We start from the raw sequence: 24,721 nt of genomic DNA on the forward strand, positions 1-24,721 counted from the left end.
AAGCCAAGTTCCTATCTTCAAGAGAGGGTGCAGTAGCCTGAGTAAACATACTGGCTCATTCAAACCTAACTCACATGGTTTAAACAGGGTAAGGGAGACTAAGTAGTTCTTGATCAGGCAACACAAGGATACCAATACGGTTTTCTATCCATAGTAGTATTTCTCAAATTTGTATTAAGAAATACCAAGTTTAAACTCGAGTATAAATACAAACAGTGGCTTTTTATACATACATAAGTTTATAATGTCATACCTGTGAAGAACATTGATCAAATAGAGAGATTGTGTCATTTCTGTATTAGGGTGGTCCCTATGGATATTTTAAAAATTACTTCCCATCTGAAATATGAAGACTACTTTGTTTATTTTTCCCTCCTCATATAAACAAAACATCTATATTCTTGGGACTTCAGAGATAGGGGGAGCAGAGGCAGAAGTGTTACTAAATGTTTCCAAGCTTGATGACTATTTGTGGCCCACACCATTAGTATTAATCTTCTTCTGTCCCATCACCTCTTGTCTTGCTATGAATCATCACAAGACCCTACAGCCCCAACCTTCCCTCTGCATCAAGTACGGACTCTTTAAAGATGTGGGAAAATTACTTTCCCCAACAGACTCTGTTTTATTTGATTGTTACTCAATGTTACAAGGCTGCACTTTATAGTCTGTAAAAGTTGTTCTGTTCAGTCAGTGGTTCACAAATTAACCTGTAAAATGGCAAAAAGCTCAATAAAACATGTTCTTCATTCTAACATCACAGCCAAAGCTCACAGAGCATAAAAGGGAAAATCTCCACAAGACACGCAAACAAGGAAAGCCACATGCACTTTGTTGATCCACTGGCTAAACCACTCAAGGCAAGAGATCTTAAATTTTCATTAGAAAAAGCCACTCCAGCAGCTGACCCTAGTAAATGTTCTTGGATGTTCACTTTAAAAAAACCAAACAACCCTCCATCCTCCAAAAAAACCTCACCAAACCAAATAGTTTCTTCCATGCCAAAACATATTTAGCTCTTTAGCAACCAATCATGAAACCAGTCACTGTATAGCTTTATTACAAATATTATAAAATAAAAAATACTAGTCACAAGACTGCCACCAGAATTGTTAATAATATGCGAGTCTATCACATAAAATTCTCAAGTACAAGTTACACTAAAATTTTCTGGTCAAAGCAATCTCTTTATAAAAAAAAATAAAATAAAAATCCAAAGCACGCTAAATTCACCTGAAATAAGCCTGCAGTTAAAAAAAAAAAAAACAAAAAACCAAACAAACAATCCAAAAATCAGATTTAGAATGCTAGATGAAAGTATCTAGTTAATGCTTGAACTACTACCCTACACAAAATTGTGTCTGGTTCTAGTTTGGAAACAGAACTACTTCATTTAACAAGCATTCTGTGACGCCTACTGGAGGTTACAGTCACAGAATGATTAATAAGTACTTAAGTGCAATTTAGGAAGTTTGCTTTAGATCAGACTATCTTTCATTCCAAAAAAGGAATCAAAGCATAACTAATTTTTACATTTATAAAATCAGTATTGCTGTCAAGGCAGCAGAGTACAATAAAACAATAGCACTAAAATATGTAACTATTGCAGTAAGCTAAGCCATAGTTTGGAAAAGTGCCAGCTGTTACTTGTTTTCTAAAGAAATTGTTAGAGAAAAAACAGCTACTGTTATCCAAGAATACTTCTGGCAACTAATTCATATGCTCTTTGACATATGCTAATAGTTCTTGAATGGTACACCTCCTATTTGGTAATAATTTAAGTGCCATACTTTTCAAGGAATGTTGGGATATTTTTAGCTAATTTTGACCTTGCATTTAGATCAAACAGGAAGCAGCAATAATTACCCTCAAATCATTAAGTTCTTTCTGTCTACAAACTGCTTAAAACAAGGATTCGTTACTCTGAAACCAAACCAAACACTCAAAACCTGTACGAGGGTCTCCCTGGAACGAGACGAGGACTCATACAAAACCAATTAGCACACACTGTGTTCCCATATTCCATCTTGCACAGCATGCAGTTGCTTAAAATCTTGTCACCACAAAATGTTCTATATTAAATACCACAGGAAAATTATGAAGGGTGTTACCGAAACTACACAAGACAACAAGGTTTGTCAAGTTTGAAATCCATGCATTTCAGATCTTTAAATATCACAGGTTTTTTAGCTCCTCAAATTCCTTGTAACAAAGGTTTTGAATAAGTGAAAAAGAACAATCCCTTTTTATGATTTTATGTCTGTACCTGGTTAAGCCTCACGAGTTGGTATAGATTTAAACTACCTGGTAGTTCCGCTTCATATGTATTTGTGAGGTCTAGGCGTTTTTCTATAGAGAAGCCAAATACTTTTGCCAATTTAGGTCACTATTTAATTGTGGAACCTGATACAGCAAAGGTTGAAGGATTAACAGAATTTGCGGAGAGTTTCTAGACAAGCGATTCCATCAAGGGCAGAAACCCCATCCAAATCAATTTCAGGATATCTGAGAGGATTTTCATATAGGTTTCTCTTGCATACTAGTTACCTCTAGAGTGCCATCTCATGTTTACATTTACATCCACATACTTAATATATATTATGTAAAGGAGATGTAGGAACGACCACCGTATTTCACGTTCCTGCTGCTCTATGAATACTTGACAGATTTTGTTGCCCATGTGTCATGTTGTCAGACATTTAATAGGGTTTTTTCATACTTAAAAGGCACATGACTTAAGTGCTATTTGTATTTCCATATTGGTTTAAGATGGCATAACAATGAGGGAAGCAAGTCTAAAAAACATTTGCCCTGTTCTCCAACATTCATTCTTGAAAACTAATATTACAATCTCAGTTAATATGTAAAATATTTTCTCACAAAACAAATATTTTGTATGTAAATTCTATAGCACCAGTTTAAGAAATTTAAGTTTATTACATCCCATTACTTAATACAAAACAGTAAATGTTTTTAACTGCAACCTTGACATAAGCTTCCACCAGTCAAAGAGTGTACATATAATCACCACTAATGCTCCTGGAAAATATAAAAATAGCCATTCAGTTTTTAAGGGCTTCTTTCTATGGCCTAGAACAAGAAAAAAAAAAGAAAGAAAAACCTCTTTCAATATCTTCATTCCTCCTTCGCATGTGTGTTTTTTTCACTAAAACTTGATATGTGAATAATATATCATTTCTTTTATAATTCTCATATTAAGACTGCTTTGCCATCTGCACTATGCAATCACACATAAGTAGGCCCATAAAAATCACTAGAAACAATGTTTTGGTTTGCTCCAGTGACCACAAATGTTTAGAAAAACGCTCCCACAAATATGTCAGCAAGACCATGTTTTTCAGAGTACAGTTTCAAAAGCACAGACAGGAAAACCAGAAGAGGATATATATAAATGTTTTACTGTTTGATTTATCGTTTCTTTCTGCCAAACCACCACCTCAGTTTTATGTTGGTTTTTCACTTCAGAAAGGAGAGGAGGGTTTAATAGTATTCTAGAGGGTAAACGACAAAGCAATAGGAATTAGAAGTAAGTACATTTTCACACTGTTAAGCGAGAGCAAAGCCAGCCTTGAAAGTAAGTGTATTCCCCAATACTCTCTGCCTTTTTGTTGGAATCAGACAGACTGGATAGCTTACATATGCAAAAGTTGCACCGATTCTCACATCCACATCCTTTTACTGCTCATTTCCCCTCTTCAAAAGTTCATCTTTAATACTCTCCTCTAAGCTTGACCACGCGCTTACAAGATAAATTTGCCTTTAGGCCAAATGCATTTAACATGCCTCATGAATAACTAAGAAGCCTGACAAATATCCTCTACCAATTTTTTCTGTGTTGGATGAAGGCATGGCTGTCCTTTCCCATCCAGAAGCAAACATACGCCATCTCTGCAGCTCAAAGCATTAAACTAAACTGAAATCAAGAGTGCTTTAACTTCACGCTCCATGCTCAGATCTGCTGGCGGAGGAGCTGGGCACACCTCTGGTTACCACCCTGGCTGGCAACGGGCTGACACTCTCCCATGAGAGTGCCGGGAACGCTGCTGGGGCAACAACATTTTATGTGCCCACTGCTAACTTTGACAGCTCATCTCTCAGGTCTGGCGACTTTTCAAGCCCTTTTATGAGCCTCCATGACTGACAGCAATTTTACTTCATTAATCACTCCAAAATCTCTCCTCAAAATTCAAAACTTTGGAATAAATGTTGTTTCAGCAGAGCTCCACGGAAAAGTTTTTACGTAACCCTAACTGCTTTGGCCATTGAATAGTTTCAAAGATATAATTCAAGTTTGTACCAGACATGACAAGATTTGAACATTGCCATGTTTAAATGTAAGCTTAGACAGGTATTTCTGGTCATTCAGCCTTTGCTTTTGACTCAGAAAGCATGTTTGTGAGGCAGTTCAAGGCCTAGAAGAAATACTACTAGCCTACTAGAAGGTAAGGAGTTCTGGTACTTCTCATAGCAGGAAACACCTGGACTACTGCATACGCATTAAACACACAGACTGTTAACCCTAATTTAGAAGTATAAATCAAGCCAGAAATTTTCTAGGATTTTTTTACAGCTTTATCAAATAAAAACATGAAGTATACTCCTGTTGAAGATAACTTTAAACCTTAAACAGGTCCTGCTAAAACACTGGAGCTACTGCAAGTTTTGTCTTCACTCAAACCAACAGCAGCTGCACAAGTAGCACACTGGGATTCACAATTTAGAGAGCAAAGGGAGGGAAGCCCAGCAGTATTTAAAAAATAAAGTTTGTTTTAATAAAAGTAGGAAAACAGTAACAACACAAAACATTCCAATTCCTACTAAATGATCATACTCCAAAAGATCATTTTGTAGACAAGAACATTCTCCCAAAAGAAAATATACATCTACTCTTGAAATGCAATCTTTGTAAGTGAAATGGAGTCCAAAAACGTACTCAGTCCCATCCCACTTTACACACTTTCAAGTCGTCAAATTGGACAGCAAGATCTAATCGCTTCATCATAAGACAGCAAACTATTTATTAGGTACTTATCGTCAAAAGCTTGCCTTGTTGGCAGCATCACCAAAGTTAATTTGCCTAAAAATCTATTAAAACAGACTAAATTATTCTCAGATAAGCAGGAGGGCTTTGTAAGCTTCTTTTCTTTGGCTTTAAAAAAAAAAAAAAAAAAAAGAGGCAAACTATAAGACATTCAATATTTCCAAAGGCACTAACTTGATTAAGGGAAAGCATTTTAGTGCTATGGTCATCTCAGCCCAGTTCCGAGGATAATGTAACAAGAATACATGCAATTATAGATATTTTGCTGGGAAAATATCTTCTCTCACTTTTAAGAGCACACACTGCTGAAGTTTTACTGATAAATGAGATGCTGAAAAATCTTGGCTCCAAAGTTGTAAGTGGGAGTACAGCTGAAATAGGATTCTACCTATGAAACACTTCATTCAACACCGGGATACAAAAAAAATTTAACATTACAACTTTGTTTCCAAAAACATGGATCCCCATACAAGGTATTTTGTGTACCAGATACAAAACCATCTCTTCAGAAAGTGATCAAACACTCAAGAGTGTTTTGGTCAATAGACAAGGTATAGTATTTTTGTCCTTTAGCATGGGAATAAAACCCTACAAGATACTACTTTTACCGCAGACAGTAAAAGGACGTGTCTGGACCCAGCTTTTGGAAAAATTAATAGCCATTTTTGAAGGAATCAAAAATTTGAAATTAGATCTTCCAAAAAATTATTTTCTCCTCAATTTACATCTGTCATTCAAATGCTGAGAGTGTCAAAATCTTACACTGTTTTGTTTTGTTCTGGAGACATTTTTGAGTCTAATGTGTCAGAAGGAGATTCTATCATCTTCACATCCCACTTTTTGACTTCATTCCCTTTTACTCTAAATTGGTAAGTTCTCAGAATCACAGAAATCCTTTGCTCAGAATGAATGATCAAAATCAACTCTGATGTAATACAATCAATTGCTGATTAATGCTTTTTATATTAAAACCCGTTGCAAATGCCCCGTTTTGCAAAAAGAGACTTCTGCTACTGCAAAACCTCCTCCAAAGCCCCCCACAGAATCCATGTAAAGAAATGCAGGTATTTCAAAGAAAACACAGATATGCTATTGATGCAATCTTTCTGAATACGTTCAACAACAATATATACAGAAAAGAAGATAATAGAAATATTGAAAATGGAAAGATATGCAGGGAAAAGATTCAGGAGAAAAAAAAAATTAATTAGCAGAAAGTGAGAGGAACAAGCATAACCTCTGTTCAACTGCTCTCATATCTCCAAGTTCCTACATGGTCTCGACAGCCTTTTTGCACCTTTTTCAAAGTGAAATGAAATGCCTTTCAATTTGTTGTCCAAGACAGATCAGTCCTATACTACAACACTGGAAAATATAGACAGTGAGAGTGAGGAATATATACATACATAGTATTTATATTTATTATAATCATACACATTATAAATTTATACACTTCTTACTCTCCTTTGTCTACACAATTTCTATATATGTTAAAAAAACCCAGAAGAATAAATAAGATCTTTTTCTGAGAGAAAAATCACTACAGAAGTAAATGGGGAAGATATGCATTTTAATTTGAGGAACCTAAGATCCCATCCCCACACTCTTTACAGTTTTACAGCAATTATGCACAAGGTTTGCATAAACACTTCAAAATCATCAAAAGCTGTTTTATCAAAACAGCACTTAAGTTTTACATATGTTTCAACACAAATTAGTATTCAGAATTAAACAGCAAGTTGATAAAAAAAAAAAAAGGATGTCAGCTGTCATTTTAAACTCTAACCGGATATAGAGAGAGAATGGACGTAAAGGAAGGCAGAGGCAGACAAAGACTGGACCAAAGCGATAGATAGCTTCTTTCCAAATACTTTTTGTAATTTAATTATCTTATTAATTTTCTCACTGCCCTAGACTCCTAGCTACTCATGATGAATTTTATCACTACCAGAAAGCTTGAATAATAATTATTACAACAGCAATGTTATTGGAACATCAATGACACAAGGGTATTGCAAAGTAAGGACAACAATAATACACTGAATATTAAAAACAATAAAGAGACACGTGGATGTAGCTGGGCTTCCTGCAGAGACATTTGCAAACAATACCTCTATGGTAAAAATACGCTCTTAATTTATAGCCATAAAAAGCTAAACTACAGCAATGAATTAATCACTTGGGAACAAACAGACATTCGATATGAAGCCAGACCCTGACACTCAGGGGAACAACCTGCAATAACATTGATGTCCTGATAGTCAGCATATTCCTGACGCAAAAACATACACGTATGTGCAACATGAATGCCTCCACAAGTATCGCGAATGTATACCTTTAGTGAAGTGCCTGGCCATGCCAACTATAATCAGCACTAGCAGTATATTTAATACAGGCAATTACTGATAGGAATGCCAAATGGAGTGACTTCAAACTCAAAAGGTCAAGTGGAGAGGAGTTGGAGAGTGAATAAAGAACCAACTGACCCAATTCCAGGAAGAAAAGATGTCAGCTTTTCTCTCCTAAGCAACTGAAGACTTCTCTGAATGGCGCCTTTCTCAAGATGCTGGGCTTCAAACGCAACTTCACAGGGCCACGAGTTTTTAGGGAAGTGGGCAAATCCAACAGAACTGATGAGCCTGAGCATCACGTGAAGCTATGGGTTTGAATAAGATACTGCCTGCCCCCCGACTAGATAGCGAGTAGGACAGATTGCAGTTAAGAGTCTGCACATATTCATTAAAGGTTTCAGCCAGCTGGCCAAATTTCAGATGCCTCTCTCAACACTGGACTCCTTTCACTCAGTCTTTTATCCTTTTTTTTTCTGGTTGAAAAAATAATGCAAATACCTGTAACACTTCAGCTATTTTTCTATAGCATGGCACTTTAATTATGCTTGCTAGGCTAGTGTTTCAGATACATAAACAGATAAATAGCACCACACTTCAAGCAAAGCACTTACCACTATTTTAATACTGCTTTGACAAGGTTTAAATACACTTGAGGTAAGTGACAAAAACTACGGACTGCACACAACTACACAAAAGGCTGTCTTTTGACCCAATTAAGTGGTAATCATGGAGGATTCCATATGCAAAAGCCATCCATTTCCTAAAGAGGAATAAGAATTTGAGGGAAGGCATTCATTATCAGAAGACAAGACAAGTCTGTCCAGAATAAGTCTAACAGTGAGTGACTCAGGGTTGCCAGTCAGTAGATATGGAAATTACTTGTTCATGAACTGTTCTCGTGTCCCTAACTTTAACAGCCAGGGACAATACAAAGCTGTGCAAAAAAAGAATCCAGCTGCCAATACATCAGTTTTCTGAAATAAGGAAGAAAAAAAAAAATCCTATTATTTATTTCACTTCAGATGTACATGATAAACTGGAAAGCAATGGTTTAACCTGTTATGCTAACGCCAAAGTTTAAGTAGTTTAGCAAGGATTGTTTGGAGTTTGTTTTTTTTTAATTTAATATATGTACATTTTATATGTGTGAATATAGATACGTACACACATATACATACATAAAACACACGACCAGTCAGTTTTAATTTAGTGAAGCATTTGGGGTCTCTGGTTTTCTAAGGGTTTTTGCTGTGTTTTAAACCAGCTCCTTTGATAATAATCTCCAGTGAGAACTAAAAAGAAGACATGGTAACTTCCAATCATTCGACTTAAAAGGCACACTGCAGACATGAAAATGTTAGTTACTTTTGCCATGCTCAGAAGTAGAAAATAGACAAGAAAAACAAGGGCAGCATTGGCGTGGCACTGTGCCACAACATCATTGTTTTAGTTGCTTTATCACAGAGTAATTAAAGGCATTAGAAAGTAGCCTATTCTGATTTCCAGTAGTGCTACCACTTTTCCTTTTACAGTGCCAAGCACATTACAGAAACCTGCCAGGTTATTTCATTATTGAAATGACCCTATCACCCTTCCTACGTCGAGAAACAATGATATGGAAGAACAGGACCTAGAACTCGTTTAAACACTTTCTCCTGAGGTTCTCAGCCTTGAACTATTTCCCTACCTCATAGCTACCATTACCAAATCTGTAATACTGCATTAATTCACAAAAAAAAAGAAGGGCATGGCACTTGCATTTCTTTGGCTGTACAACAAGCCTTTTCTATCCTAAACAGCTGACTGTAATTGTGGCTCTTTTCAGGATATTCCTGGAGGATGCTATTGTAAGCCTTTGTGCTCTTCAACTTAAATTTGTGCATTAACAAACTAACATACACAGATATGTAGTGGCCCAGACCTGACCTTTTCCAATGGAGAACTTAGAACAATGCAGCGCCTTACCTGGTGATCACCTCCCCCACTGCATTAGGTGGCTAGAAGGACTGGAGGTGTTTGCTTTACCTGATTTCTCAAGTCCATTTCATCTCTCAGAACTGCTCTCAAAATATCTCTAACAAAAATATCCCCTTGCCAGATAACTCCTCAGAACAGCATCTGCTATTAGAAGCAAATGCACAGCTCTCACCACACCACTAATTCTCAAAGCTATTTCACTAAAACCTCAAGGCCTGCAAACTAGGTACAGCAATACTAAAGTTTCTCATGTTCAGTCTTCCAGAAGAGGAAAAAAAATTTTAAAAGTTGTGCCTCTTATTTCCACTGTTAAAAACAGATGTTGGAGTGCCAGCAAAAGGGGGTGAGATGAATCCTCAGAGCCCATTAGCAAGTTTGAACTGCCTTGGTGTGTGCTTGGGTATGTGCACAGTTCTGTATTAGTCAAAATTCAGACATGACCAATTTCATAGAAAACGCAACAGCAGCATCTGCAACACTTATTCCCCAAAAAGTTCTAAATAAATATAAAATCATAAACAGTAACATAATAAATAAATAAATAACGTTCATACAATTGTTCTATATCACACTTTTCAATGGGAAGTAGAAGTGTGGTATGGGACTAGTTTAAAATTTATTCTGAAAGTGTCTGGGACAACCAGGGGCATGGTGAAGGGTAATGGTAAGGGGGAACTGAATGGAAAAGTATGAGAACACCAGTAAGGCAAAGTGGAAGATGTTCCACTGGCTGGAGATATACTGAGGAAGCAGCATTAAAACTCTTATTTCAGGAAACATGGTACACAAGAAAACAGCTTCTGAAAGAATGCCTCCGGCTACTCAGTAGAAAATAATAACTATTGCACAGCAGAGCTATATTTAAAAGAAATGCTAGTAAATTATTTGCATAGCTGCGTGCAGCCAGAACTGCCAAAAATCACAACTACTCTTTATAAAAGAAGTTCAAATATAAATAATATACTAAGGAACCATGCATGCTATATTATGAAGGACAATTTAAGAAGTCTTCTGAGGCATTTTCCAAACACATGCAACTGGCAGGCCTATTGACAGGAGATGTTTTTTTTTTATAAATGAAGGAAACATAATATGCCTATTATTTCAACATCCAAAAAAAAGTAGAAACTCTTCTATTTCTAGACAGCATAAGATTTAATGATTGGGAAGTTAAATCATTTAACTTCAAAGGAACAGTGATTTGTTAGCTACTTGCATAGTGCTTAGAAGGATACTACACGAGCAAGGGCCACAGGCATTAGGAAACCACCTTAAAAAATAATTTAAAAAAAATCTGGCAAACAATTAATAATGAATTAAATTTTCTTCCCTAGGCTTAGGAAAAGAGCCTTAGCCTTTCAAATTATTCACATATTTACAAACAAACAAAAAAGTAAAATATTAAGAATTTCTTTCAAATGACAGACTTCTATATGCTGAATTAAGAGATACTAGTCAGAAGTTTCTTTATCCCTTAGCAGAAATACAGTATTTCTAACACAGTACAGCTAAACCATGTTTCAACATGATCTGAAGCAATAATTTGAAACAGTAATAAAGTTGTTCGATCCTTGCTCTCCCTGTTACCCATCTACTATCCTCACCTTCTCTGATCAATCCTACAGACTCTTCCTCAAATGAGGCATTGTCTTCCCCCACCCCTCTACCCAACCTTGAAGTGCTTGCTACTGTAGAATAAAGTTAATTAAAAAAAAGAACTAGAATACATACAAACTTCCCTTTTCCCTTCTTTCTCCCCACCAATGCATTACAAAATCTTGGGGAGGGAGGAGAAGAGGTGGCTGGATTACTTCCAGCTGGATCAGTTTTTTGATCCAATTCACCACGAACACTAATGGCAATGCTGGAGATGGCATAGTAGGTGTTTAATGCTAGCTCAGTTTAAACCAAAGGTAGAGCTGCACCCACCAGGCTTACAAAAAACAAAGGGGCCGGTCAGACACTATTTCTCTTCCAGGAATGATAGAACAAATCTCTACATTTGCCTTTCACATTCAATATTCTCTATTAGGGCTGCACATTCCCAGAGCTAATGGGCAAGTACCTACACCAGGCTTAAATAAAAACATTGAAGTTCTCACTGTCAAGTCGGGACAGCTTAGTCTGGAGAGAATGTCAATTTAGCTGCCCTTACATGTAAACTTGAAAATAATATGAAAGATTAATAGCTGTATGTATAAACCTCACCAAAAAAGTACTTCAAACGGGGTTCTGACTGCTTGTGATCTCACTGCTACAAACTATTTGTAACAAGCTTAAGAAGTACAACAGCTGCAGAGAAGTTACAATTAATATTTTTATTTATTTAATTACGGAGTTATCTTTCATATGATGAAGAAACCCACCAGTTTAGAAATCTTTTTAAATTATATTAAGAACATAATAATCTCATCACAGAGGGAAGAAAAGCAATATCAGCATCTGTGATGGTCATTTGCTTCTATCTCCTGTACTTCTCAACTTAAAAAAGAAAATTTTTCCATGGTGACTGAGTTTTACCTATATAATGGCTTACAGGATGAAAGAGTTTCCCATTCTTTTTTTTTTGCCCAGAAACAAGCTCCAATTTCATGTTATAAGCAAGATATTTTAACATGTTGAACTGAAATTAACCCCACCCCCCCAGAGAATCAGGAGTTGCTTATATGCGAAGAAATTAGATAAAACCCTTTCATTCAGAAAGTATGACTGAATATTATTAGAACTGCTGATAAGATGGCAGTATTCTTTTATTTGCTATCAAATCTGAAGTAATTTGGTTTTCCTAATCAGTGCCTAATTCTTACAATTACCTTCCAATATGACCGTTTATCATCCGACATATCAACACAAACCATAGCATGGTTCAAAACCCAGTACCCAAACAATATGCAATGTGACTTGTAACATCAAGTGCCCACTGAAACACAAGTGAGAGGCCAAAAGAACTACTTTGTTGTTATCGTCAAATCATAGTATCACTTCTTCACACAAACACCCACCCACCCCATTCTTTTGTGGGGCAGGGAGAAAGACTAGAATTCAGATGCATTGGGCCAACTGATTAGTCTGATTTGGAGAAAACCATTCTCCATATTAAAGCTCAGTAGAAATATCACCAACCATGATGATAAAAAAAAAAAAATCTGTAATGAAACCTTAACATTTTCTAGTCATAAACCACATACCAAACACTTAAAAAGAGCAACATTCAGACAGCTAGAAGCTTTTTAACAAAGCATACTCTTACGTTAAAAAAAACAGAACCTGAGTTCAAAGCTGTTGCAGAAAGCCTTTTCTTCCCCTCCTCACACAGGTTTTAGAGATCACTAGTAAGTTGCTCACAAAGCAAATCTTTACATCATACTTTTAATAAACTTTACAATAGTTTTCCCTTCTCCTTAAGAAATAAAAATCAGCAAAACACAGTAATTAGATTCTTGTCTCAAAGCAGTATGAGCTCTGTATTTTAATCCTCTAAATATGAAACTTAATCATGGCCACTGTGTATACATTAAGGAGGAACAGGAAGTTTTACCAGCAAAATTTTTTATTCTCACATGCATTATGTTAATCTTTTCACATCAGGAGGTAGATTTCCCTAAAGTAACATACACTGTCAGCAACAGAGGCACTGAAACCACGGGTACCAACCGATCTAAAACAGATGTATACAAAATCCCACTGAATCTGGAGCGCTGTGTTAGCATCTGCTTGAATTATCTTCCAATTTCATTCATCTTCTTGTTCAATTTTTTGTTTACAGTTATTGAGACCCTGCAAAAATTATGCCTTGTTGATAACTGGTATGAACTTTCAGTTGGAAAATATGCAGAGCAAGAGCATCCTGAACTCAAGAAGGCAACCACTGCCATTTCCAGGGTCCTAAACTCTAATATCCAGTTCAGAGAGTGCAAGGTGGAAAAGAAATGCCAAGAAGTAGAATCCCGAGGGCACTCATACAGATCAACATTAAGTTATGCTGACTCTGGCTCTGTCAGAAGCTCACTGTTAAACTTCCCATGTCACTCAAAGTCGACTTCTAGTTTTAATACTAGCAGGAACACTACATGCGCTTTTCTTCCTACAAATTTGAAGTGTTCATAGTCTAAATATCTTAGTACAGTCAAATAATATGAGAAAACAAAAACAAATCAACAGTGTTTGTAAACCAGCCCCTGCACTTGTATACACCAGAAGTCCCAGTGCTTTGTTTTTGCAATCCCTAGGCACCACAAACTAGGTTCAGAATGGTATTTTTCACATCTCTGAGACTCTTAATTAAGCAATATAAAATCTATACAAGTTCTGCAGCCTTACATACAACAGACAAAGTATTAAGATGTTACCTACCAGGCAGATATTACGCTAAAGAGCTCTTTTTAAGGCAGGAAAAGCAAAAGGAATCTTACACAAGAGTTTCCAAGTTCATCATTATTCTGTTTAACTACAGCTCAGTGGCAGTCTAGGAGATCACTGGCTACACTCAGCAAACGGCAGAAAACAACATCTTACATTCAATGGGAGTAAAACAAATTACCCATTTGTCATTAAGAACAATGCCTTTAGCTTTTCTTTTCTTACACACTGTGCTTTCCTTTACAATGCCAAGCCTTAGTAAAAGGTTTGAAGTAGACATGAAACGTGAAGAAGACCACAGTTCGCTGCAGCAGCCGAACCAGAGTGACTTTGGGCACCACCGCTGCTGCTGCTGCTCTTCTCGGCTGCCGGTGCCTGTCGGCAGGCACCGGCCGGGCAGACGCTGCTCCCAAAGGCTTTGAACACCGCTGCTCTTTTCGGAAAACCCATTTAAGACCCCAGACAGAAATATTTATCTTTCCAAACGCCGGCCTCTCCGAGGTCTCATGATCTCGCAAAACACACGCGCACATGAACTCAAAGGCCAAGGCTGCTGCCCCTGCTGCGGGCAGCCCCTCCTGCCGAGTCCCCAGACCGTATTGATCCGCTCCCTCATCGCTTCGGCCATGTAAACACACGGGAAAAGCCGCCCTCCGTGCGCGCCCCCCCGGCCCCAGCACACAGCGGGCTCTGAGCCCGGCTGCCGACCCGCCGCCGCTCAGGCTCCCCGCGCTCTGCCCCAGCCCCCAGGCCCGGCCCGTTCCGCTCCAGGCCGCCGGCCGCGCCCCGCCGCCGCTCACCCAGCTTGCCGCGGGACTCCTCCAGCTTCTGGATCTGGTTCTCCAGGAAGAGCACGGCCACCCCGAACACCAGCACCGCCAGCAGCTGCAACTTGGGCGGCAGCATAATCCTGAGCAGCCCCATCGGCGGCAGCAGCAGCAGCAGCGCCGCCCGCCCGGGATCACGACATAACGCGGGGCCCGGCCGCGGAGGCCGGCGGGAGCCGCCGCCGCTGCCGCAGGGACGGCGCGAGCGAGGGGAGGCGAAGGGAGCGCGGCCGGGGGCGCGCGGCAGGGCCCGTCGCCGCCGCTCTCACATCGCCCCACGGAGCCGCCCGGTGCCGGTCCCCGCTGCCCCTCACCGACTGCCGCGCGGCGGCCACCAGCGCGCGCCCCTCCCCCGCCTGCGTGCGCTGCTCAGCAACCGAACGCCCAACCGCGCGCCCACCGCCACCGCCGCCGATTCCCGGCGGCGGGACCCGCCCCCGCACCCTCCGCCATTGGGCGGTGCTACCGCCACCTCGCCTCTCCCGCGACCGGATTGGCCGCGCTCCGGCGGCGCCCCGCCCACGGGGCACTGACTCCTCCTCCTCCCCCCCGCTGTTCTGAGGTGCCGGACTGAGGCGGTGTCCCGCCTACATGCGACCTTTCCTGATTGGGAGGCCCTTTTTGAAGTCCCGCCCACCTCCCCGCTCTCATTGGGCACAGGCACCGCGGCACTTGGGAAAGGCACGATAGTATTGCTCAGACCGGCTGTCAATCGCCGAGTCTAGGGGCCTGTATGCCGGTTGGCAGCATCTCTCCGGGTCGAGAAAGGACCCAACTCAGGGTTGTTTCCTCCATGCCTGACTAAGGCCAGAGAACGGTATTTCCTGTATTCTCGCTGTGAAGCACTACTCTGACCAGGTTGAAATAGCTTTACTGTAGACTTCTCGCAGAGGCTCCGAGTTAGCTGCTTCTGTTTGTAGTGCCGGGAGTTGGGAGCAAGTCAACCCCCTTCCGCGTCAGGCGGTGTGTGGGACACCCGCGATGGGTGAGGTCCTCCAGCGGCCTCCCGGCGACGCTGGCAGGAGCGTTCCGGCACCAAGATGGCGGCGGTGGCAGAGCTAAGGGCCGCGGGGCGCTGCTGGTTGTGGCTGCTGGTGGGGCTGCAGGCGGTGAGAGGCCGTTCTGGCGTATTCGCTCTCGGGGCTGAGCGCGGCTGCGATTTCCTGAGAGAAAGAGAGAGGGTGTAAGGGGGGGCGGGGCGGGAGCGAGACGTGTCCTACAGCGGGAGACAGCGGCCCCGGCCCGGCCCATCCCCTCCCCTCCCCGAGGCGTTGTCCCGTGCCGTGTCCCGTTCCTGCCTCCGCGGCCGCCTCGTTTTCCGCTTTTGTCGGAGGCTTCTGCCCTTTTCCCTCCTGCTGTCGCCGCCTCTGCGCCTCCAGACTGCGAGAGCCGCGTTTTGAAGCTTCAGCGCCCCTCTGCCTTCTCTCTCGTCCCGGCTTGCCGTCTTAGCTCGGGAAACGTGGCGATCACTGCGCGTGTTGCAGTGACTCTTGAAATAAATTTACGGGCTTCCTCGCCCAATTTTAATGGGACTTGTGTTTTGTGGTAAACCTCATGAGCCGGGTTATCCTTAGTACAATGTTAAGAATGGGTCTGGAAAGTGAAGCTAGGTGGCTTTTGATTTCTAGCTGAAGGTTGTCCTGTGAAAGGCTGTCCCCGAGGTTTTCCAGAGAGGTCAGTCTTCTCTGGTTTAGTGCATCTGATGCCCTTAAAGTTCTGACCCACCTGAGCTCCAGACACATGAGGTTATACAAAAAACCTATTCAAATGTTTCACTCTAGCAACTATGAAGTACTTCCTAAAGCGATTTGTATCGATGCTGCATTTGCTTTAATATATTAAGTTATCTAATGGGAGAGCAAAGCAGTTGCGTAACGTGTATTTGTAGTCAAAGCTTTAAAGGAGAGCATGCTGCTGAAATGAGGTGCATCACTGGCTAAGTAGCTAAAGTTTTCTTGTCCTGATGGGAAATTAGCTCGTGAAATATGAGGCTTCTTAGTCTGGCGAAGAGAAGGCTCTGAGGAGACCTTGTTGTGGCCTACCAGTATCTTAAGGGGGCCTACAAGAAAGCTGGTGAGGGACTTTTTAGGATGTCGGGTAATGGTAGGACTAGAGGGAATGGATTAAAACTAGAGATGGGTCAGTTCAGATTGGACGTTAGGAAGAAGTTCTTCACCATGAGGGTGGTGAGACGCTGGAACAGGTTGCCCAGAGAGGTGGTGGAAGCCCCATCCCTGGGAGTTTTTAAGGCCAGGCTGGATGGGGCTCTGAGCAACCTAATCTAGTGGGAGATGCCCCTGCCCATGGCAGGGGGGTTGGAACTAGATGATCTTTAAGGTCCCTTCCAACCCTGACAATTCTATGGTTTTATGATTCTATAATCCTAAACAGAGACATTAATTATAAATAGTATAATTAGTATACTTGTTATTTCAGATAGTACAACAGTTATGGTACTAAAAATTGGGGAAAAATACTTGGGAGACCCAGTTTCTTCCTCTTTCCCGCCCCCCTACTCTCCCTCCCTATGGTTTTTTTCTTAATCTGTTTTGAGTTTGCTATGTAACCAGAACTTATTCACAGAGGAATTCTCTTGTAATGGAGACTTTACTTGCTTTCATACACTGTTTATTTTTTGGTTGGTACCCTCAAAAACAACCAGGAAATTATTTGCCTTATATATGCATGTGCTCTAGAGCTCTGCTGGGGAAAGGTGTGAGGAGTGTTGCTGGTGGAAGCAAAATGACAATGCCAGTAATGCTATTTTTGCTTCCAGGTGAACAGATTCAAAAGTGAGGAAAAGATGACAATAAAGCATAAAAAGGGTATCTGGCAAGCAGCAAAGTGCAAGAAAACTGTTCTAGTTGCTGTCATCATCATTAATTTAATAAGTGAACAATAATTAAAATGTAGCTTTGGCAGTGTTTGGCATCTTCCTTAGATTTTTCTATACCACTATGGTGGTGTTATATTTCTTATTGCCAGTATCCCTCAGAAAGGATAAATTAAATAGATTATTCCAGTGGAATAGGGTCCCATTTTTGCTTGCCTGCTCTCATATGTGGAAATTACTTTAACAGTGTCCTGTAGAAAGAAGAAAAATAGCTTTCCACCTGACAGAATAGTAATTTCAAAATAGTTTTCTGTATATTATACTTTTTTGTGCATGCTTTAACTTTTTTAGCAGATACAGAGAAACAGAGTAACAAGGTGCCTAATATATTTTATATCAATTCCTAATCCATAACATTTCCTATCTGTCACATCAGTTTGGCTATAAGTTGGACACTTCAGGGGAGGAAATAGGTTTTGTCTCTACCTTACTTTGGTATGCTGTGTATACTAAATGGTGGGTGAATGTGGAGTCCGATTTGCTGAAGGACAAACTTAGTTTTTCTTCTGTATTTTTCTGTTTGGCCCAGCATAATTCTTCTACCTCTTGGTCTGTCATCATCCAGTCCAGTTTGCTGGTATCATCTCACTCTTCTCTGAACACAGAGATGCTTGCTGGTTGTTTTGTTGGTGGTTTAGAAGTTATGGGTTTTGCTCAAGGTGTTTCACCTAGACTGAGAAGCATCTGGAAAAACTGTGTCTTCTCATTTCCCCCCCTCCCAGCATACAAGTGGAAGGAAAGGTTTTAAGCTAGGGTGTGAGAAATCCCTGGGTAGGGAAGTGGGAATGTGAAAACAAAACCCAAATATCATTTAAGTGCTGGGATAGTTAGTAAAATTGTGTTTGCTGCTCATTAAAAACAGAACTGGTGTTTTACATAGAAGCGATATAATTGAGATGCCTATTCTAATGTATTACTAGTAGATCAGAATTGCAGGTTTTTATCTACACTTCCACTTTTAGTATGCCATTTTCGTGTAACATTAATGCAATCATGAAATAAAAATCCTACTTGTATGCCTTATTGAGCAGTTTGGTCTATTTCATCACTCCCTGTTTGTGCTTTTCCCAAGCTTATGTGTTATACTTATTTTCCAAGTGTGTTTTTGGTGATATGAAATTTACTGAAATTGTTTCAAAAGAGCAGGCTTCAGAGAGCTGTAGCCATGTGCATTTCAGCTGATGCATTATGTTGGTTTCTTTATTAATTTGGAGCTAGCAACAGAAAAACAGTAGAGTTGTCAGAAGTGTATATAAATGAATTTTGGCAGGTCTGATACCTTAAAATATACATATTAGGAGTGTCTAGAATATACTGTTAGTTTAAGACCATTCTTCAAAATAAAGTGGTGTTTTGCGCTTATGGGTAGACCATTAGGCATTACTGTAAAACAGTCACAAGAGACTCAGTTGTTCTTCCTAATCATTAAAGTATTTAAAATCTTCCTTTTTTAAACAACTAATTTAATACTAAATATAATGTTGTATTGATTTTTCAGATAAGTGCATATGGAGCACAGTTGTCATCAGAAGCTTGCAGAGAACTGGGCTTCTCCAGTAACTTGCTATGCAGTTCTTGCAACCTTCTTGGACAGTTCAATCTGAATCAGTTGGATCCGTTCTGCAGGCAGTGCTGCCAAGAAGAAGCTCAGTTGGAAACTAGAAAGGTGGGTTTTGGACCAAATCCTTGGTGGAATAATGTAACACTTTACATTATGTTTATGAAACTTTTCAGTTTAAAAATACGTGAGAATCTGGATTATGCTCTCAAGAGAAAAATGCAACGTTTCTTGATAGTCCAATATATATAGGGTTTAGATTTGCAGACTTCCCGTACTGCTCTAAAATAATGTCCTTGTATGAGCAGAGGAATCTTTGGTTCTGTGACAGCCCTTCTCTAGTGTGAAGTGACTAACGGGATTTGTCACTTTATTGAAAGGTGTATGGGATTTGAAGTGGACAAAAAAAGAGGGTAAGGAGGGTGGTGTTTTTGATCGCAGCTATTACGTGGTCATTGACCCATAGCGTAATGGCCAGGATAGTTCAGTTCAGTTCCGTCCCTAGGAGCAAAAGGCTGGTGCAGCCGTCAGGTCAACTGCTGAAGTGTCACGAACCTGCCAGGAGCAGGGCTGCTCAACTCCATTCTACAGCAGTGGTAGCAACAAGGTTCCAACAGCTAGAAATATTGGAAATGATCTTGCTCAGAGCCCATGCTGTGCTTCAGTCAGTTAGGCTAAGGCAAAACCCTCCCTTTATCTGTAGTAAATCAATATCTATCATCTTGCTTAAGGTACATCAACATGAAATTAATGAGTAAATCTAGCAGGTTTTTCCTGTCAGTTAAATTCAGCATAATATTAAAAAAGTCTGCCTATAATTTTTTAAAAAAATCACTGATTACAGTGTTAGGTGCAATATATTAAATATCAAGAAGCAAGTGTTTGAGATTTGCAGAGAATTAATAATTAGTTCCTTAATATTGAGAAACTATTAAGGTACAGGTAAGACTGTAAATTGTATTGTTTCATATATTGACAAAAGAATGCTTGCAGTAATATTTTAGTACAATCCTTACGGGATTTGGTATCTAAGACTTTTCTTTGCTAGATATATGAATCTTATAAAGAAAAGTTTGTCTCTGGAAAATGTTCTGGTTCTTTTATGCATATATCTATGTACATAACTATACATATACATAGACACACACAAAAGCTGAAACGTTTCAGAACAAAATCTAATGAAATGTATTAGAAGGGAATGGAAAAATAAGAAAGGATCTCCAGCTGAGATGTGGTTGTGTACCACAACTAGTAACAGTTGTGGTTACAGTAGCGAGGCTTCCTGTGCTCACATAAGGAGCAGATGCTTTTATTTGCTCAGGTAATATTCTTACAGTTTTGCCTCAGTGTGCATAAGATGTAGCACAAGAACTTGTGGAGCAGGATAATTTCTGTTGTCATTTGTTGGGAAAATAAGCTAGAGGAGTTATGTTGCATTTTTGTCATTGTGACTTCTGAGGGGGGAAGAAAATATATGTCTTTATCAATTTATCAGTAATTTAGTCAAGGATGTAACTTAGTTTGTATTATAAATATTGCATTAGTAAAAATTTGATCAAACAGAATTTAAATCAATAGATATTTTTCTGATTATCCTGAATCAGACCTAGATTTCAACGAGTGGATAATCACACTTTTTGTGTAAGACTAATCAAATGCCATTTTGCGGTCAGGGCTTTACATTGTAAATATTTTTAGTCTCAAAAGTTTTTCTATTTTAGTCATGCTGAACGTAGGAGAACAAATAGCACAGGGCTTGACGGGGGTCTCAAGGTTGTTTGACAAATCCCTTCACAGTGAACCAGAATTTGTTGTGTATTCATAGGAACCAAGAGATTGTGTAAGTTGCTGTTTTGTTCATCTATTTGTGTTGGCTTGCCCAGTTTCATTTTCTGCTTACGCTTTGTAGTAAATATGAGCAACTTGCTGCTATAGCACAATTCAGTGTACATCTTTATTATTTTATCTTTTCTTACTTCTGTGACGTTTTTGAAGAAATTTAATACAAACAATACTTGAGATTTGGAGCTAGCATGTTAAGTATCAGCTTGAACTGTAGAAGTGATTATGATTCTATTTTCGTGCATTTTCATATCCGGGTTTGAATGCAGGCTTTCTGTACTCTCTGTGTGAATAGAAATATTGGATTGTTCTAACATTATGCTTATATGGTTGAGTGCTAAATTATAGCATCGTTTCTAATATTCTTTTGAATGCTGTTTCAGAAGGTGGAAATTTTTTATACTGTTAACCACTGCTTGGAAATGTATATTTTGGATTCGCTGATTATTTTATTTTTTTTATTATTATTATTTTTTGTAAAACTTGTACTGAGTAACTTCCCTTGAAGACTAGCCAGTGGAAAATCAGTGTCAGGAGAAAGGACCTCAAATATTATCTTAACAAATTGTATTCAGAATCATTAAATTTTGGATTGAATTGTATTTTAACATAGTGCCGGTTATAATAGGTGTCTGTAATTGAGCTTAAGATTTTACTCTTACATAAAAATTAACAATCTAATTTATAGTAGCTTCTTGCTAAATTATTATTTTCATGATACACATGCAGAATAGAAAAACTGAATGCTGCCTTTTGCTATATTTTTTCCTTTTCCCTAGATTTTTTCCTTTTTCCTAGATTTTTTCAGGTTACTGTAGAAATCTTTTTTCTTACGAAAATTTGATAGTCGAGAGCAAATGGATGTTGAAAGTCCTAAAAGTGGTGTGCTTTTTTTTCATACCCTCTTGCTTGAATAATTTTTTTAGTCTTTATCTAAAAACCTGCATCTAGATGTAAGATGTCTGATTTGCTGATTAGCAACCTTATATGTTGCCAAGTTCCATGGCAGTGCTGCTCTGGCTTTTGCTAATGCTGTGAGTAGATGCTTGAACATCCTCAAAGTACGGGAATCTTTTTTTTTCTGAACCATGATTCCAGTAGATGACCTAGCTTGTTCATTATGTGAGCAGATATTTGTTCCCATCATGTGACGCAGCACGTTGGTAGTCTGTGCTACAAACAGACTTGCAAACTATTAGAATTCCAGGACAGACTTCGGGATTTTAAGTTAATTTGCCTTGTAAGTATGTGGCAAGTGTTAGAAATGGAGAAAGCAAGAGTTAGTTTATTGCATGACTTGCGCCTGAGTTTTAAATCAGAATTTAAAATTAAAGATAAGGGGGATAGCATGTGTATCTGAAAATTTTTATGTATCATTGCTACTTTTCACGAACGAAATATGCCCAGTCCTAAAAATACTTTGTGCTGCATAGTATCAGTGCAACCTCAAATGAGATGTTTACAGATTTCAACTGTTTCATATCCTTGAAAAATGTTTATTAATCCTGGTCTTGTTATTGGTCCAGTATTCTGTGAATTGACATTGCGGAAAATAGCTATGAGGTAGTCTTGTTACCCAGTATTTGTCTTGCTCTTAACTTCTGCTGACACCTGTCCAGTGAAATATTTTAATTACTTCATAATTGTACTGTGGGTAAAATGAAAAAATTATTTTGGTTGTCTTCTCTTCTAGAGATTTTATATTCACTTTCAGACTAATTCAGAAGCCAGCTCAAACAGTATTGCTTTAGACAGCTGCAAGTTTTAAGCCTCAGTCTGTCAGATGCAGAGTGCTGCTGGTGTGTAAAATGTAGAAGGATGAAATGGAGGTGAAGCTAACTGTGCGTGAAATTGTAGTAGCAGGAGAGATTGTCCATATTTTGCAGCAGCTGAAAATAGCCACGCTCCATCTGCAGCTTCACTTAAGCTGTGTGATCATTTCAGACATAGCTCTAAGCATATTCCATTAATTGTATATTATAATCTTAGATTTATCTCAACAATATATGCATGTCAAAATCCAAATTGATTTTAAGAATCAGCTCTGTGATGAAATTTGCAATACATTAAATTTCACAGTTGCACTGTGCAGGATTGCTACAACCTTTAAAAGTCATCAATATTTCTAAACGGAGCTTTGAAATATATTTTGCTCACTAAGATGCGTTGAGCTTCAGCATTTTAAATTTCTGCTGTCAAGTATTTGTCGTGTTGTAATATTATGGTGTTTGGTGAATTAGATAACCTGACATCAGGTGGAAGCAAAAGTTGGCTAGGAAATTTGAAACATGAAAATGGATGGTTTAGATGGCAAGTTGTCATGGGTATTATCACACATAGGTAACATGATAGACATGTGTCTATCATACGCCATTTCTAAATAGTTTATGATTCTACTGTAAAGCAAGGCAAACACAATGATACAGAAGTCTATACGCATACCTTTAAAGTAACATAGAGATGGGTAAAAACTGCTACACTGTACAAATTTAAGCAAAAACATCTAAAATCCTGAGATTTTTAGCAACTTTCTTGTGCACATCAGGATTGTCAAAATATGATAAGCTGTCAAAGCATGGTTTACTAATTTATTGGAATACCTGTCCTCTGCATTGCTAAGATAATGAAAAATTTAGGATTATTTTTCACCAGACTTGTACTAGATGTAACAATATAAATAACTTCAGGAGCTTGAAATTGATTATTGTACTGTAAGAGGGGAAGTTTCCAACTTGGCGTTCTTCCCGCACTAGCAAATATAAAAGTTTCCTTCCATTTTGACATGAAAGTATTCTGAAATATTGACCTGAATTAAATGTTGTCAGCTTAAACTTTGGCTATTTCTTTTTGCAAAAAAATTTTAAAGCCTATCCTAAGGTTGCTTTACGTTCAGATCCCCGTTCTACATCCTACCTAACCTAAAATGATTTTCAGCATTTATGACAGCTGTTTGAAAGTTTATGCAAGTCTATGGACATAACCCCATTTGCTGTAGACAAAAAAAATGGATGAGATTTAGAAAATCGTGGTATTTAGTGACCTTTAGTAAGTATTGTTTTTTCTCAACACTTTGAAAAATGCTGAAACCAGGGAACTAGCTGTGGAGAAAATCCTAAGAATGCATACTAAAACACTCTGGAAAAGGGGGGAGAAAAGTCAAAGCATAGGAGAGGAACCTTTCCTAGAGTTTTATTCTGGATTTCCACTGGCCAGTAGGGTAAGCATGTCTTCATTGCAGTTAGATTGATCAAAACATGTGGCAGCTAAGCATGTTGCAGACCTGTTCCCTAGGTGTTGCATTGTAATTAATGCTGTACTTAACCAGGTACATTGACATTTCTGCAGGAAGATCATATCACGTTTTCACTGCATCAAGCTGAAATTCTTTTCGTTGCAAGTCCTTGTTATTTGATATTGTGGGAAGTCACTTTAAGACATGAATGATTCAGCCTGTTTCAACACTGTAAAACCACAGAACTTCTAGTCTGTTGAAAGTGAGGCCTGGGCTCTGACCCCTTCTTCCACATCAGCCACCTGTTTCTGCATAGTATCACACTATTTATTTGTCGCTGAAAAATACAGAGGTGCAGGAGGATATAGAAAAGAAGAGTGAACTATTTAACCCATGTAAAAATAGCTGCTAACGTTCAGTTTGGTCTAATCTGAAGAAAAGGTGACTCTTAATTTCACTGAAAAGTAAAAAACGTGCCTGTACAAATTCAGTTTTCTGTAGTCTGCCTTATCTGTCACTCACAACAAAATTGTCACTTAGGCCTTTAAACATTATAGGGTAGGAGATGAGCATATATGCAGAAACTGTTCCTCAGAACAGGTTGTTTTAATCCTAATGGA

The 24,721-nt window shown here is 39.0% G+C and overlaps 2 protein-coding genes across 2 annotated transcripts in view; one reads left to right on the forward strand and one right to left on the reverse strand.

The window, feature by feature from the left end:
* HS2ST1 (heparan sulfate 2-O-sulfotransferase 1) overlaps nucleotides 1-14,989 on the reverse strand; it is an 82,979-nt gene extending 67,990 nt beyond the window's left edge. Inside the window, exon 1 of the mRNA XM_074598071.1 lies at nucleotides 14,550-14,989. Coding sequence (XP_074454172.1) covers nucleotides 14,550-14,673 — 124 coding nt within the window. The 5' untranslated portion in view covers nucleotides 14,674-14,989. The remainder of the gene's footprint in view (nucleotides 1-14,549) is intronic.
* A 151-nt stretch (nucleotides 14,990-15,140) lies between these two features.
* The window catches only part of SELENOF (selenoprotein F), a 28,724-nt gene continuing 19,143 nt past the window's right edge, over nucleotides 15,141-24,721 (forward strand). Inside the window, exons 1-2 of the mRNA XM_074597046.1 lie at nucleotides 15,141-15,685; nucleotides 18,968-19,135. Coding sequence (XP_074453147.1) covers nucleotides 15,617-15,685; nucleotides 18,968-19,135 — 237 coding nt within the window. The 5' untranslated portion in view covers nucleotides 15,141-15,616. The remainder of the gene's footprint in view (nucleotides 15,686-18,967; nucleotides 19,136-24,721) is intronic.

This window comes from Larus michahellis, chromosome 8, assembly GCF_964199755.1.
Source record: "Larus michahellis chromosome 8, bLarMic1.1, whole genome shotgun sequence".
Classification (NCBI taxonomy): domain Eukaryota; kingdom Metazoa; phylum Chordata; class Aves; order Charadriiformes; family Laridae; genus Larus; species Larus michahellis.